At 38.1% G+C, this 18,079-nt stretch overlaps 1 protein-coding gene across 1 annotated transcript in view; it reads left to right on the top strand.

Moving 5' to 3' along the window:
* The window catches only part of LOC128989421 (tensin-3-like), a 567,672-nt gene that overhangs the window by 545,126 nt on the left and 4,467 nt on the right, over window positions 1–18,079 (top strand). The window contains exons 7-9 of the mRNA XM_054411311.1: window positions 14,816–14,941; window positions 16,379–16,755; window positions 17,268–17,483. Coding sequence (XP_054267286.1) covers window positions 14,816–14,941; window positions 16,379–16,755; window positions 17,268–17,483 — 719 coding nt within the window. The remainder of the gene's footprint in view (window positions 1–14,815; window positions 14,942–16,378; window positions 16,756–17,267; window positions 17,484–18,079) is intronic.

Raw genomic sequence — 18,079 nt, 5'->3', positions numbered from 1 at the left:
GAGGAGTAGTGTTTCGTAGAAATCGCCTTCGCGTATTATGTAAGGATTTCTTTTTTTAGAACTGTTTTTTTACGATCTCCATCTACAAAAAATCCATATGATAGTTTCCTTGTAAAAACCGTGATTCTGTAAGACGGCTTGACGTCTTTTAAATCTTTAAATTTCGTTTGTATGTGTGTGTGGTTGTTTTTTGGAGTAGAAATGCACAAAGAAATTGTATTTTTAATGGAAATTAATTTTTAATATTAACTACATTAACAATATTTTTTATCTTAAAATGTGTACAATAAGTTTATACTGACACAAACCGTTTAATTTAGTATGTACACTGTACATTGTCTTATAGTACTGTAAGTGTGCGCCGCTAATAAAGGTTTCAGTCATCAATCCTAATTATTTGATTTGAGATGAGACGTCCAAATGAAAGTAAATATTTATCATGCACCTGAGACATTGCTGCTACTTCCATCAGCTGACTTTTGTCGCGTTCTCTCATCAGCCAATATGTTAAGCATGACAAACTGTCCTTTTTCTGTACGGGAACCATAAACATGATAGTGTTTCCATAGACAGTACCTCCCCAGCCTCAAAACCTGCCAGCTGTTACAATAAACCAGCTGCTGGACCTGGCTGGCATTCTAATGACCTTCACTTGGGGGCACCTGCTATCGTACCTCACAGATTTGAGGACCACTAAAAGGGGTTTTTTATATAAAAAGCCAAACCCCCCATCTTCGTTGTAACATGACCTATCCTAACCGGAGGATAATATGACATTAGCATTTAATGTCAAAGATGTTGTATCCAGGTGACAAAGATTCCTCTAAAAAATCGTATGAGTGAGTGGATTTTGTTTCTTCTTACTGGGCTGGGGTATACCACGAAATAGTTAGAGAGGCATAAAGAGAGTACTACTATTTGTCTACTTATACCTAAAATTCAGCCTATTATAAAAATCAAATCTGTAAACTACCTACTTTAAAGCTACCCGGCTTAGTGTTTCTAAATGGAAAGAAGGTGCAAATGTATATAAGAGCGTGTATTTATTATACACTGAGAAAATATTTATTCTTGAAATAATTTTTTGTTAGTTCTTGATCTGAACATAAATTGTTACAGGGTGAGAGTAGATTTAAAACTCGCAATACTCGTTACCCTTGGATCACTGTAAGCTGGCAAGTGTTTGCCAGATAAAGGTTATTGCTCGTAAATGGGATATTTATTGCTGGCGGACTGTCCAATGCAATAAAGAGTGATTCAGTACGGACTACTGGGTTTATCCTGATGTGGGATAGAGAAGATATAGCTGTGTAATAAGAATAGTAGGTTTATGCTGTATTATTATTGTTACTGTTTAATCATAAAACGGAAACTTGTGACGATTGGCCTCAGCCCCAAAATGTATACTTGTTCAACAATGTATGTAAGTTTTCACTACCGGAATTCGCTACTGGACACAGTGACCGCTGGTGTTGGATCAGCTGACATCAGTCAACATCTGACACAAGGACCATCATGTATGGATGTTGACAGGTGACGACTATTCGCTACCGGTCACAGTGACCACTGGTGTTGTATCAGCTGACATCAGTCAACGTCTGACACAAGGACCATCATGTCAGGATGTTGACATGTGATGGCTATTCGCTACCGGTCACAGTGTCCACTGGTGTTGTACCAGCTGACATCAGTCAACATCTGACACAAGGACCATCATGTATGGATGTTGACAGGTGACGACTATTCGCTACCGGTCACAGTGACCGCTGGTGTTGTATCAGCTGACATCAGTCAACGTCTGACACAAGGACCATCATGTCAGGATGTTGACATGTGATGGCTATTCGCTACCGGTCACAGTGTCCACTGGTGTTGTACCAGCTGACATCAGTCAACATCTGACACAAGGACCATCATGTATGGATGTTGACAGGTGACGACTATTCGCTACCGGTCACAGTGACCGCTGGTGTTGTATCAGCTGACATCAGTCAACGTCTGACACAAGGACCATCATGTCAGGATGTTGACATGTGATGGCTATTCGCTACCGGTCACAGTGTCCACTGGTGTTGTACCAGCTGACATCAGTCAACATCTGACACAAGGACCATCATGTATGGATGTTGACAGGTGACGACTATTCGCTACCGGTCACAGTGACCGCTGGTGTTGTATCAGCTGACATCAGTCAACGTCTGACACAAGGACCATCATGTCAGGATGTTGACATGTGATGGCTATTCGCTACCGGTCACAGTGTCCACTGGTGTTGTACCAGCTGACATCAGTCAACGTCTGACACAAGGACCATCATGTCAGGATGTTGACATGTGATGGCTATTCGCTACCGGTCACAGTGACCACTGGTGTTGTATCAGCTGACATTAGTCAACATCTGACACAAGGACCACCATGTCAGGATGTTTACAGGTGATGGCTATTCGCTACCGGTCACAGTGTCCACTGGTGTTGTATCAGCTGACATCAGTCAACATCTGACACAAGGACCACCATGTCAGGATGTTGACATGTGATGGCTATTCGCTACCGGTCACAGTGTCCACTGGTGTTGTATCAGCTGACATCAGTCAACATCTGACACAAGGACCACCATGTAAGGATGTTTACAGGTGATGGCTATTCGCTACCGGTCACAGTGTCCACTGGTGTTGTATCAGCTGACATCAGTCAACATCTGACACAAGGACCACCATGTCAGGATGTTGACATGTGATGGCTATTCGCTACCGGTCACAGTGTCCACTGGTGTTGTATCAGCTGACATCAGTCAACATCTGACACAAGGACCACCATGTCAGGATGTTTACAGGTGATGGCTATTCGCTACCGGTCACAGTGTCCACTGGTGTTGTATCAGCTGACATCAGTCACCATCTGACACAAGGACCACCATGTCAGGATGTTTACAGGTGATGGCTATTCGCTACCGGTCACAGTGTCCACTGGTGTTGTATCAGCTGACATCAGTCAACATCTGACACAAGGACCACCATGTCAGGATGTTGACATGTGATGGCTATTCGCTACCGGTCACAGTGTCCACTGGTGTTGTATCAGCTGACATCAGTCAACATCTGACACAAGGACCACCATGTCAGGATGTTGACAGGTGATGGCTATTCGCTACCGGTCACAGTGACCACTGGTGTTGTATCAGCTGACATCAGTCAACATCTGACACAAGGACCACCATGTCTGGATGTTGACATGTGATGGCTATTCGCTACCGGTCACAGTGACCACTGGTGTTGTATCAGCTGACATCAGTCAACATCTGACACAAGGACCACCATGTCAGGATGTTGACAGATGATGGCTATTCGCTACCGGTCACAGTGACCACTGGTGTTGTATCAGCTGACATCAGTCAACATCTGACACAAGGACCACCATGTCAGGATGTTGACATGTGATGGCTATCCGCTACCGGTCACAGTGACCGCTGGTGTTGTATCAGCTGACATCAGTCAACATCTGACACAAGGACCACCATGTCAGGATGTTGACATGTGATGGCTATCCGCTACCGGTCACAGTGACCACTGGTGTTGTATCAGCTGACATCAGTCAACATCTGACAGAAGGACCATCATGTCAGGATGTTGACATGTGTTGACTATTCGCTACCGGTCACAGTGACCACTGGTGTTGTATCAGCTGACATCAGTCAACATCTGACAGAAGGACCATCATGTCAGGATGTTGACATGTGATGGCTATTCGCTACCGGTCACAGTGACCGCTGGTGTTGTATCAGCTGACATCAGTCAACATCTGACAGAAGGACCATCATGTCAGGATGTTGACATGTGATGGCTATTCGCTACCGGTCACAGTGTCCACTGGTGTTGTATCAGCTGACATCAGTCAACATCTGACACAAGGACCACCATGTCAGGATGTTGACATGTGATGGCTATTCGCTACCGGTCACAGTGACCACTGGTGTTGTATCAGCTGACATCAGTCAACATCTGACACAAGGACCACCATGTCAGGATGTTGACATGTGTTGACTATTCGCTACCGGTCACAGTGACCACTGGTGTTGTATCAGCTGACATCAGTCAACATCTGACACAAGGACCATCATGTCAGGATGTTGACATGTGATGGCTATTCGCTACCGGTCACAGTGACCGCTGGTGTTGTATCAGCTGACATCAGTCAACATCTGACAGAAGGACCATCATGTCAGGATGTTGACATGTGTTGACTATTCGCTACCGGTCACAGTGACCACTGGTGTTGTATCAGCTGACATCAGTCAACATCTGACACAAGGACCACCATGTCAGGATGTTTACAGGTCATGGCTATTCGCTACCGGTCACAGTGACCACTGGTGTTGTCTCAGCTGACATCAGTCAACATCTGACACAAGGACCACCATGTCAGGATGTTTACAGGTCATGGCTATTCGCTACCGGTCACAGTGACCACTGGTGTTGTCTCAGCTGACATCAGTCAACATCTGACACAAGGACCACTATGTCAGGATGTTGACAGGCGATGCGCTACCGGTCACAGTGACTCCTGATGTTGTATCAGCTGACATCAGTCAACATCTGACACAAGGACCACCATGTCAGGATGTTGACATGTGATTGCTATCCGCTACCGGTCACAGCGGCCGCTGGAGCCTAGCTGGTATTGTGTGGGGGAGGAGATCACCATTACGACCACATTCCTTGCGTGCCGAGGCCGATTCACAAGCGGTCCCTACCTCCAGCTGTGACGCGACGCGACGGTCCCGTTTGTGAACCATACTTAGCATTTCATGAAATTTTTGCGTCCTACTATATGGAGTCTATTGGCTTGATGAAGGGAAATTTATCAGATTGCTTAATATGGCTTGAAGATTTCATTATGATTTGTTTCTACTTTATTTCTTCGGTAGCTATTTTTCGCGCACGGATTCCTCGTTTGTCTAATGAAAGAATGCAACATTAAGGCTAGGGCCACACTTGGCGGCTTTGTCGCTGCGACAAAGTTGCCAAGTGTGGCCCATAGCCTTAGAATTTCAGTGGAAGTTTGAATTTAAATAATCCATCAAGAAATACAGGATTATTTAAATCAATCCAATTAATCTATCCAATTAATCTATTCATTCGAAGAATGTTGTAGTAATATCTGATAACGACATTGTCTATACTTATGTACCAGTCTACTTATTCTATATTTGATACCTAAAAGCTAGAAATATTTTATTTGATTGACAGTGTTGTTAAAAGTAACGCTAATAATTCGTGCCTCGTCCCTTTCAGCTTATCGCCTACAAAGTTCAATGCCAACACAGTTCAATGTGGTGTTTTAGTAAAAAATTACAAATCAAAACCCCTTAAAACTTTGTGTATATGACTAGGATAGAACATATTACCGATGTCCAAAACTGTTCAAAAAAGCTAGCAATATAAAATTAAATGTATCTATTAAAATAATAGTTTTGTTTACAACACGAGCATATGTTTGAAATTCAGTCAATGTTAGCGAAGATATTCAAACTGGAGTGAAATGTCACGTTATAAGTGCAATCGCTATAAATAGATTTTGCGAAATAAATTAACAGGGTTGTAACAACGTTATTAAAGCCTGATCTCGTATGCAAAATACGTTAATCCTATTTTTGTCAATAACAATTCATCAGCTTTGATGGGCAGCGCTGAGGCCATTATGCAGAACACTCCGGGCCAATCCAACTTATTTACATGATTTTGTGCGATTTCTGTAATTTTATGCAAATTCTCAGAATATTCGTCAAACGGAGGCGTAATTGCAACAGGTCAGATGGATCAGGATGAGGAAGCTGAAAAGATTTTTTTTTTATAAAAATTATATAAATGATTTCTAAAAAAATTGAAATAACTAAATCTTATGTTTTAATATTTTAATGCACTCAAATAGATTTGTTTGGTAGTTTTATCGTGTCAAATTGCTGTCATATCATCTAGCATCGCCCAAAATGTAACAGGGCCTACTATTTTTATTTATTTATTTATTTATTTATTTTTGTTAAAGTTAAACCGTATTCATTGATATGCAGAAACTATTTGAATCTCGGTCATTTATTAACTTGTGACCGTCTTCCTATCAATCCGATTAAATCGAATACATATAACAACTGGATTTTGAAAGAGCTTATATTGTTGGTTTCGATTTACCTTCGAGATCTCCGAACTACCGACCAATCTCCATTCTCATCCTGTGAGTTTGTCCCTTGAACGCTTATTTGATCAACTCCACCGTGCATTTACAGAAGATTGCCAGTTCGATCCTTAGAAATGTCAGTGTGTTTTGCTGGTTACAAACTAGTCTCAGCTGTACTAAAATACCCCCGCCCCAGCAAGCCTGCCGACTAAGCTAATTTCCATTTGTCCGAATTGATTTTCTATGAATCTATTTAAATAACATTAGGTTTAACGAGTACCTAGGTTTGCTGCTACAAGGAAACTAAGAAAATATATTTTTTTTCTAAAATATTAATAGCTTAGTATAAAATAAATAAATTAGCCAAGTTTGATCAAAATATATCCATAAACAATCAAACTACAACTTAACAATATGCTCCATAAAACAACCTAGGAATTTTCAATTTACAATTTTTTGAATTTTCTCCGTTATCAATAACCGTACAAAAACACTTTAATATACCAAATTATTTATTTTTAAGCTCTTTAAAAAGGTCTAGAGAGAAATTAGGATATTTTGTGTTTTGAGGGTCAAAAATGAGTAAAACAATTTTTTACCCCATAAAACCCACAGTAAAACCCCGTTCCTGTGGTCCGATCATGCTGGTAGCGAACGCATTCAATTGTATCCCGCCTTACACCTTTAAACCAAATTTCATCAAAATCGGGCAAAATTTATTACTCGAGTCATATATATAAATTTGAACGAATTGTTGTTTTTTTTGCCTCTGGGGACATCAAAATGAAAAAGTAAATCGGCCCCGGGCCTAGTCCTTATCGTGCCACATACGGTAATATTTTTCTTTCCTATAGGGAAATTCTCTAAAAGAAAGGAATAGTCCAAAGGCACAGTAACTTTAACTATACATTCTTCGTTGATGTAAAAACTGTTCGATGCAGGTTGATCTGTTCATGCATGATGAAATATGCACATCGATAGCGTCAATTGGTGCAGCCCACAGTGCAAGATGACTTGTATATGCAAGACATGAGGATTCGCCCACGAGGGGCCCACGCGTTCTCGTGGAACTTTGCCAGGACCAACGCATGGGTGATGTGAATTAATGTAACTGACACTCTTATTTGTTCAACGTCTTATCTCTGGGACATCTGACAGACTTCATTGCCTACAGACTGTGAACCTTTCCTTACTATTGCCAGTAAATTCCTAAAATAGCATTTTGAACATTTACTTTTCGAATTGATTGGGATAGTAAATGCCAGAAAAGAAAGATTGGGCGCAAAAGATAGTTAAAAGCAGTTTCGGTTTGCTCTCCATCCTTACGGGTGATTTGCTAGAAAGAAAGTTCGTCCTCTCCCTCTAGCTATTAGACATTTCAGCTTGACGTTCGTATGAAAGGTTTAATTTGCTTAAAACCCTTCCTCTAATACCTCCGACACAACCTACAAAAGTGATTCGCTCTTTCAATGGGTCTAGATTTTTTTCCATTTCTGCATCTGATATGACCAGATAGTTGAACTTTATTACTACAAAGAACTTATTTACTCTTCGATGAATGTATCATATCCAAAATACTTTTGGGATAGTGAGATAGAATTTATAGACTGCTAACTTTTTGAACGTCCAAGAGCTATAGTTATTTGTGCAACTAGTGAGCAAAGTGAGCAATTGCCTCACTCGAGAGAAATCCTTACTCACGAGTCGTAGGCGAGTGAGGAATGGTTTCTCGAGTGAGGAGATTGCACTTTGCACTTGAGTTGCACATTATATTTTTCCTACAGTTGCCATAAAACAAATAGATTGGTAAACAAACGTGCCTTCACGTTGCAAATCTGGAGTGAGACAAAGTAGTTAGAGTGTGACAATGTTAACATTGTCTCACTGATGAGTGAATTTGCCACTTTGCTTTCTCAAATCAGTGAGAGAACATGTACATTGTTAGGTAACTGTAGGAAAAAATTATATAAACCACTTAATTACCTTCTTTTATAGATGAAATTCTAAACAAACGTGATTTTTATTGGTTCTGCGTATGACTCTCAATTCTCTAGAGTTTCTCGCTTGATACTTCATCTCTTGCTGCATCCCACCAGTCTAGGCTGAGTCGCTGATCGTGTAGACGTGGCCTTGGTCTGACTTATGGGCCCGGGCTGGAGTCAGCAACATTCCATCGTCGACATCTTCGATCACACTTTCACTCTCTCTCTCTCTCTCTCTCTCTCTCCCTCTCCCTCTCTCTCTCTCTCTCTCTCTCTCTCTCTCTCTCTCTCTCTCTCTCCTTCTCTATCCATCCCTTCTCCTCTTCTTTACCATCTCGCAACTCTGCACTACGCCAAGATACTGCGTGTATGAGCGAACTTACATCCGTAGATTATAGAATTTATGTACTCTGGTCATATAATATGTCGATTCAAGTTATTTATATCAGGTTTTTGGGAAAAACAAATGCTATTTTGACCCAAAATAGCACTTTTTCCCAAAACCTCATATAAACAACCCGAATTCACATAATTATTATATGGTTAGAATACATAAATCCGATAATTTATCGAAAACAAATGGGATTTTGGGTCTAATTACATTTAATTACACCCAAAATAGCATTTGTTTTCCAAAAACCTCATATAACTAACCCGAATTCGCATATTATATCGACAGAATACATAAATTCGATAACTTGTATGGCCAGAATACATAAATTCTATAATGTTCGGTTCAAAAATGGTTATAATCAAATCTTGATCTTCAGAAGATGACATTGTCGTTGAATTTGCAAAAATAGTGGCCGACGTTTCAGATGAGACGTTGCAATCCATCTTCGGTGCAAACTACAGTTACAATCAATTAAACGATAAATTGTTATTGGTTCAAAACTTATACCTTATGCATGAACGCATATTATAAACATACACACTTTTTTCGGTGTGAGTTGGAATGCAAAGTGTGTGTGTGTGTTTCCTCTAAATTTTACTTGTACAGTATACACTATCGTATTTTCCAATTCCCAAATTGATTATTTATCAAGCACTATGCTGCGATCCGATCTTAAATATTACCATTTTGTATTAGTTAAATATTGGAAATGCAAACTTTTCTTTGTTGTAACGATATTACGTCATTCACGTGAAACTCAGGCAATTCTTTTATGGCTTTCTACTTTCGTGTTTTAACAATCGTCTTGTCATTTTCAAATGAAACCCCTCCATTATTATTTGGCTTACGTAGAATAATTTATTTTTCTAATTCTTTATTTTAGTTCCCCATATTTTTTTTATTTTCACCATTTCATTTTATTTTCTTAAGCATGGTTTTCCTATATTTAATAAATAGAAGTTATTTTTTTTATTTAGGAGAAAAATTTTTAATACTATTAGCCTAAGTGCCGTTTCGAAAGGGAAAAAACTTCAATCAAGATAGGGGGCCTATCACAAAAAAATATGAGGTTATGCCAAATCTTATAATTGTTTTGTGTTGTCATTATTCCTTGATTTTATCGGTAGTACTATATAAATTATTTTCATTTTCATGTTTAAGTTTTTTTTAAAAAAACTTCCATAATTGGTGTGATTTTATTAACCGTTTAATTTTTAATACAACCGTCTTCAGTTCAGTTAGTTTCTTGAGTTTATACAAGTAAATACTCTCCTTTCACATTAAACTTTGTTCTATCTCTTTCTACTTAAAAACGGTCTTCTATATTGGTAAATCTAAGTAATGAACTTACAAGGTGTAGTAAGTTTTGAAGTTTTGAGTTTAAGTTGAGTTTTGAGTTTGGTGTAGAAATTTGACCTACACGTTCCATTTTTCCAAAATTGCATTTGGACAGTTAAATGTGAAACATTCATTCAGAATCAATCTACGCAAAAGTGCCGGATCCAAATCCCTGTCCAAAGGGCTGAATGCAGTAATTTATGGACCACGTTTACTCGATACACGTATCACGGGCTCCCAGTGGTATTGTGAGGCTCGACCGATTGATTTCCCAACTCTAAACAAAGTACAGATGACAAAGCTACAGAGATAAACATGAATAGAGCGGCCGCCCCATCAATTGAATCCATTAAAATCAGTTCATCCCCTCGACCTCTGATAGTATCAATTTGGGGCGATTGACCAGGGCAAGCCTTGAATTATTTACTGTCATTCAAATTGATTTTCCGTTTGTTCTCTAAACATTTGACTCGTCGATAAATTAAATTTATTGTATTTTGGCTCAAAAAACGTGGTTGAACAATTAAATTGCAATTCTTCCAGTTCGTTCAAGAGATCTTATTTTTGACGTCTTTCTGAAAGTTGAATGTAAGGAAATTTATGAAACACAATATCTCTATTTGCGTACCGAGCAAACGCTGTAAAGTCTTGTTTCAAACGGAGTTATTTCAAACAGAGGTCAGACTTACCAGTTCATATTTACTTGGATCTAAGTAAATATTGTTTGTAATCTATTTTTGAAAATTTTGATGACATTAATCTAATCTAGTGCATACAAAATGGTTGTAGAGAACCGATAAGCCCTCGTTTCTTACACCATAGATTAAAGGAGTAGACAATGATAATGTCTTCTTCTTCACTCTATTTTACACCTAACCAACGCTACGTTTATACTGGAATTATTACAATAGTGTGTATTTTATGCCACTGATGGCAATATTATTACGTAACGGATACCTTAATGTTATAATCATGATATAACAAGTGTCTAAAACTAATAAAAATATGTTTTAAAGTATCATTGACAATGGGAAATTAAGGAGTTTTCCGCTTTTAGACGTTTTTTCCACCGTAGTTCACTTGATTTATGACAAATATACTTAAGTTTTATCAAATTTGTAGTTGAATTCCCTTTATATATTATTCGTCATACTTTGTTTAGTTTGCCTGTTTTCTACAATTCAAATAAAATCACTTCAACCACCCTTTTTAATTGGACATTTAAAAATACTGTAGTTTGCGTAAAAAAAATTAATTGCTTGCATAATAAAACAATTGGCTAAGTCACAACAAAATATATATTTACAAGTTTCCCAAAATTTTCTTATATTCAAATCAATAAAGTTTTACAGAACACTTCATCATTTTAAGCAAGTAGAATCCTTTTATAGTGTGCGTGCTACTTTTAAGAGCCCGGAATTACAGTGCAAGCCCATACTTAAAGATCTTGCGTATACAATGATAAACCTTGACGTAAAAGTTCCAGTAATCTTTTCTTAATCCGTTTACCAGTCGTTATTTGCATACAACTGTCCACAGACTAATTTAAAGTGTTTAGCCTATTTAAATATTATTATAATCTAGTTTATTGCGTTGTATACTGGAAAGGCTGCATAGCTACAGAACAGGTTGCTATCCTCGTGCCATATAGCTGTGCATAACTTCCTTTTATGCTTCTCGTCCCAGGTTGGCGACCTTGATGCAAGTTATGCGTTAATTGTTGCATAACCTAATGGGGCTGTAGAGCTATCATGATATACCTGCTAAAAGTAAATAAGTATAATACCTTTCCTTGACCTCTTCGTGAAATATTCGTTATAGTTAATTATTGGTTATTTGTCGTACCGGTTATTAGTTTTTAGTTACTTGTTGATAACTGGTTCGGAAAAAATTTCGTGTCCTGTAAAAGTGTGGGTTCACTTCATTTTACCTTGTTATATTTGACTACCAAGTACCTAGTTTTTGAATAAAATCCCTTTCTAAACGTAATAAACTACACAAAATGTTAAACATAGCTTTAAATTCAGCTACACTTTTCAGTAAACCCCAAAACTTGATCTTGATGTGAAAAATCACAAGGATAATTAAACTGGTTTGTTAAGCGTTAAGGAACCAATTATTATTATAGGAACCAACTTCACAGCGGTGATATTATATCACTTTACCTTGTCAATAATTATTCAAAATCTATATCAGGGAAACGCACATTCCACTAATTGATACGTAGCTAATGTAAATGTTACATTAGCATAATATAGTTTTCCTAGAATCAAGTGTCAGATTTCACCAGTTTTCAAATGTTTACTTTCTGTAACAAATTTATGATTATAGGGATTTAAGTAATTTAGCTAACCCGTTTGAGCGACCTTAAATAGTTTACAAAATATTAAGTGACTAATAAGAGTAAAATTAACCAATACAATTGTGTAAGGATTACAGTGTTTGATATGTTTCTCGTCGCGGCCAGTGTTGATAAGGACTCAGCTGGATGATAAGCGATGTCGGCCTCTGAACTGAGAGGTCGGTAGTTTGGTGGTCTTTGGTTGTCGTTATCTCTCCCGTGGGGGATGATAAACTAAATATACGGCTTTGGGCAGTTTGCGTCCCCAGTCACTGTTTTGGCAAATTGCCACAAACTTTGTTTTGCGAAAGTGACATGTTATTTAGACATTACAACTTTATTGATGTTGAAGTTGTAGGTATACTGTATTTTACTTGTTTTTATATAATGGTTATTTTATCGAATTTTCCTATGGGGATGAAGTTATTTTTAGTTAACCTCTATCATCATAGGTAAGGATAACGGTGTGCAAGAAGAAGAAGCTGCTTCTTCTGCATTTTCATCAATTCCCTCTGAATAAACAGCTGATCTTAGACAGTAACAAAGCTATAAGAAAAACATTTCCCTCATCATTCATTCTTAGCTTAGAATATGACAAACTGTTTCAAAACCCAACATAATATATCTTTTACGTTTTCTCAATGGTGCTCCAAAGGTTCCCCTCTTCTCACCTCTCTCCCCCAGATTCCTCCAAGATCCCCGTTGCGTGTTCCATGGTCGTGTGGTAGGTTTTACACTTTCACCACAGATACGTACTGTACTGCTCCCAGTGCAATTCACACGCTTTGCCACTCCAAAGGTCACACTGATTCACTCTCATAGTCCCCAGGTTATCACACTATAGTAAACTGCGCTTTGTATGGCTAAATCTATAAGCAGTAACAGTTAACACGGTTTACTTATCGATTAGAGTTGCCACATAACAGTAGGACTTATCTACACAGATGGTTAAACGTAAATGCTCGGGATTCTGAGGACTGTCCAAAATGAATCTGGACTGTTTTGGGATCTGATCTGGGTTTTGTATTTTGTACATTGATCTTTTAATGAATAATCAATGAACCTCAATTGTCAACCATTCATTAAGTTGGAGTTGATTGATCAATGAGTTTGTAACCAGACCTCACAGCACAAGTTGATTTTTCAAAGTTTATTTGTTGATCTGTATTTTCTTACATAGTAATCTGATACCATCCTAATCAGTCAGTAAATATGATATTGTGGGAGAGATAGATTATTAGATTTATATTTTATAATTTATATTTGAACTAAGTTTTAAAATATTTTAAAATGATGGTCACATTATGATATATTCATGAAATTTACCATTTACTGTTGTCATATGGATTTCTATTATTCTATGTGAAACATTCTAAATATTTAATGTACCTTGAAGTTTTTATTTCATTAAATGTTGTGTTAAAGTAAATTGAATAGAAAAATTAATACTTCTTACATCAATTTATCAAAATATAGAGTGTAGTGTAAGAGTGCCAGTGTAGTATAAAATATTTGTAAGGACCTTGGTGCATTTTGTTCCAGAATACCCTTGGGAATTACAAATTAAATAACAACATGAATTAAAACCTGAAAAGTTTAGCTAGCCCAGAGCTACTGGTGATGGGGGTGGTTGGAGAGGGTGGGGCAAGTGCCCAGTCTTACTGGAGGGCTGAGTGCTGGGCTCTGTACCTCATCTGTAAAACCTCTCACCAAACTTTTGCTTACAACTTTCACTTTACACTTCCCCTCTGGCGTTGAAGCCTAAAACATTACTGAATATAGCTTGATTAGATAAAATCTTAAAAGAAAAAGGATGCCTTAATTGGTATGTGTTTTGATGTGAATTGGTCTTTTGTAACAGTGTGAGTGGTAGAAAATATTGAGCCAATGCATACTATAAAACTACTTACACATTCAGAAAAAGTTAACCTTAGATCCAAAAAACAGAGAACAATCATTACTATAGTTCGGCCGCTTAGAAAACGACCTGCGCGCTAATGCTAAACCAATGTTGGAGGAGGTCGCTTTCTAAGCGGCCGAACTATACAAATATGTTTAACTTTATTTCTTCACTACATGTTGTGTTTGGATATCGTACATAGTGTATAATTTCTTCATTTTCATATTATCAAAAAAACACATATTATGAAATGAGATTGTTTTGGATGAGACGGTTTAAAATTCTCCCTTGAAAACCTGTTAACACTAAATAGAACCTCATTAGTTTTGAAATGGTAAAAGTTCAATTTGACATGGGACTAAGCAGGTCAAAATTAGATGGTTAGTTAATTTATGACCTTTTGTGGGGAGTTTCAAATAGTTTCCTTACCTAAGAATATTTTTCAATGTAATTAGAGTATTTTCATTCTACTTACTGGTGGACTCACAATCAAATAGTACACAGCCTTATCATAGCTAAAACCCATTAGTGATTGGTAGGATTTGAACCTATGACCACTCGGTACTAAAGTAGTGCGCTTTGATCACTAGACCAGCTGTGTACCAAGTGGATTAAATTGTAACAAAATCAAGGATTAGACTCTTAAATCTTTCTTGGTCCCACACACTCACCATATCATTATGTTTCAGGCGGAGGAGCTCAACAGCATCGTAGGCAATGCATTCCGAATGGCTTACGCAGCTCAGCTACAACGAGCTCCTACCTTTCACGACGTGATTGCCTCCCAGCTGCAAGACAGCCAGAGAATCACCTGGGTAAGGCCAACTACACTAAATCATTAAGCTATAAAACGCTACTGTCTTTGTATAACACTAGAAAAATATATTTGAATTCATCATTATGTGAGTATATTTTTGTGTTGTTGAACTATTTCAATCGAGTTTAATTGCGTTCAGTAGAAACTCTGGCGGTAATGGGGTTTGTGTCCTGATGTCTTCACTTAACATGCATCAGCAGTGTTCATGTTCATATTAAGTTACTATACTCTGTTCACAAAATTTAGGAAGTTTGAGGGGAAGCGATTTCATTCCCTCCACCACACTCTAACTTTTAAACAACAGCCAACTGCTGATCAGCTGATATGCATCAAGGTAAAAAAAAGTGGTGGGGTAACCCAGGAACACTTAAACGTCTACATTTTGTAAACGGACTATAGCATAGCCTCCTCTAATACAAAGCCGTGGAGGGACAAAAAGGGCAACTCCGAGAGATGTCTAGTTAAACCCAAACAACTGTGGTATTAATTTATAATGGAGTATAGACAATGTTTATGTTTACAATTTTGTTAGTAAAAAGGTTTCCTTGAAAGCAACTATCGTTCTAATTTGGACAGCATAAGCTAAAAGTCGCTTTTGACTTTTAAAAGACGTCTAGTGATTTTACATCAGTCGATTGCCATGACTCACAACATTGAGTTGGTCCAGTAAGGATGACGTTGCAAGGTTGGAGGCCGCCTAATTGAGGGTTGGAGTGTGGAAGGATCAAAATTATAGGTTCAGTCGGCACAGAAGCCACAACCAAACACATCGGTCTTGTTTTGACAACCACTCACTACTTTTTGTGCTGATTTCACTGAATAATGGTGTCATTAGTTTCTCTTGAATGTGACATCCCTACTTTGGCGTTTCCTGTGGAAAAATCATTCTAAGTTCCATACCGGTATTTCATCATCACTGTACTTTATCTACTATAGGGAACACAACTAAGGTGTATTTTCACCCGAATATAACAAAGTGTGTATTAGGAGTTTCCTTTTTTCCTTCTTTGCAAATAACTTTTCAGTTTACCATCATAATATGTGATACATTTTATCTCATAGCACAGTACAATGACCTTCTGTATATTATTATTTTTTTTTTTTTAAGTCCAGTTTAAATTTCTTAAATTTTATTTTGACTAATTTACTGATTCATAAATGGAATTTGAGCTTGAGGTATCAATAAGCTTATGGGAGCCAAGACCCCTATTCAAAATGGTTGAGCATTACCATCCCTTCTTGAAAAACAGCTGTGCTTAGTAGACAGCAGCCATAAAACTTTAAACCAATTAATATTTAACCCAAGACAATTTTTTATGGAGAGAGCTAAAACCCTTATGGAAATTCGTTCATCTGTACTTCCCTATAATTGATCGCTACCTTAACTATCCATCTAAAGAATTTTAAGCATTTTTAACAAAGTTTTTTTTTTCAGCCCAAGCAAATCCCAGGAACCGTTAGTGACAACATGGACACCATGAATGTCAACTCCGGTTCACCTCCGACCCTAGTTCTCCACAAGACTCCCCCCTCCAGCATACCAGGGCTGAGGACATACCACACACATACGCACACACACACGCACACGCACAGCGACTCTACGCACAGCACGCCAAGCAGTGAGGAGAGTAACTCTCCCACGGAACTCAACAGCTACAAGAGGTTAGCAGACAAGCCTCCATTGATCAAGAGGCTAGCAATGGGTCTGACGGGGACCACACCACCCGAGGAGGACGGGTTCCCTCTGGTGGACCCGGTGCACCCAGACCCCCAACCACCCACGGGAAAACTGCTGGAGTTTGAGAACAACAGGTGGGTCTACGTTTTAGGTGTAATATTGTGTGTAATACTGTAAGATATTATTTATATTCTAAAAACATAGGTGGTTTCTTCATCTGTATATCCATTTTTTGGGGGATGAATGCAAATACTCTTTAAAATAACCCATAGGGTTCAAATTTTACACGTATTTGGATGATTAGCCCAACCAACTCATTAACACATGAGACTATACAGTATATATTCTTAAAATACCTAAGAGATATACTCCATGGATATTCAAAGTTTTGAGGAGGAACTATTTTCAATAACAACTGATGAAGTGTATGAAAATAATATTGATTCCGGTCAAAAACAATCAGCTGATTTTCCTTTGTTAAAAATTAGTATTACATTTTTCCGCTAAAATTATAACACCATACATTCACAGAACTAAATTATTGTGGTGACTGATTTTAACAAGGTATGTTTGGTGACCAATTGAAGAACCATACTATCATTGTTGACAGTTTAATGAATGACTATTTCGCTTCTTCTTCTTACAGATTATCCCAAAGTTCTCCAAGCAGTTCAGACACAGATCTGAAGACCAAGCGGATATCCCAGATCAGCAGTAGCAGCAGTTCAGTCTCAGGTACGGGGACTGCGTTGACTGATAGCTCCACCCCCCCTCCTCCCCTACCACCAGAGAGGACGGACTCTCTCAAGCCTGAGGAAGGGGAACTGCGAGCAGCTCCTTGGTTCCAGGCTGGCATTCCTAGGTAGGTAAAATTTTGATTACAGCGAATTAATTCTATAGTGATCTTTTAAAGTAATGCTGTTGAATGATTTTAATATGTTAGGTGAAATCTTTAAGTGCAGGATTTTCTTCTGTCTTAGGCAACGGCCACACAGGCGATTTTTCACACACAAACACAGTGTAAAAACGCGCGAAAAATTTGAGCAGCATTAAAACAAATACCCGCCCACTACTGTGGGAAAACACACTGCGTGGGGCGTTCCCCATTACATTTAATGCTGCTCTTATATTTTGCATGTTTTCATGGTGTGTTCTTGCGTGAAAAAAACTCCTGTGCGATAAATGTAATCACCAATTACATTTATTTTCATATTGGACCCACAACCTTAGACTAGAAAGAATAAGGCACTAGAGGCAAGGAGTACTATCATTAGACTGATTTTACTGAAACCCTATTGCACATTTGGTTGAATGTTGAATGGGGGATGAGTGTAGAATGAACAAAGTGATAGTTTTGGAGCTGATTGTAGTGATTCGTTTTTGATCAGTTATGTCCCAATGTTGTATATCAACACGGGACTAATGCTAACAGCTGACTGTCATCCTAATCTGGCAAAG

The sequence above is a fragment of the Macrosteles quadrilineatus genome, unplaced genomic scaffold, assembly GCF_028750875.1.
Source record: "Macrosteles quadrilineatus isolate MER2022 unplaced genomic scaffold, UCM_ALF_1.0 Scaffold_3__2_contigs__length_128488019, whole genome shotgun sequence".
NCBI classification, from domain to species: domain Eukaryota; kingdom Metazoa; phylum Arthropoda; class Insecta; order Hemiptera; family Cicadellidae; genus Macrosteles; species Macrosteles quadrilineatus.
The sequence above is the reverse complement of the archived record's forward strand: the minus strand, read 5'-3'. Positions and strand labels throughout refer to the sequence as shown.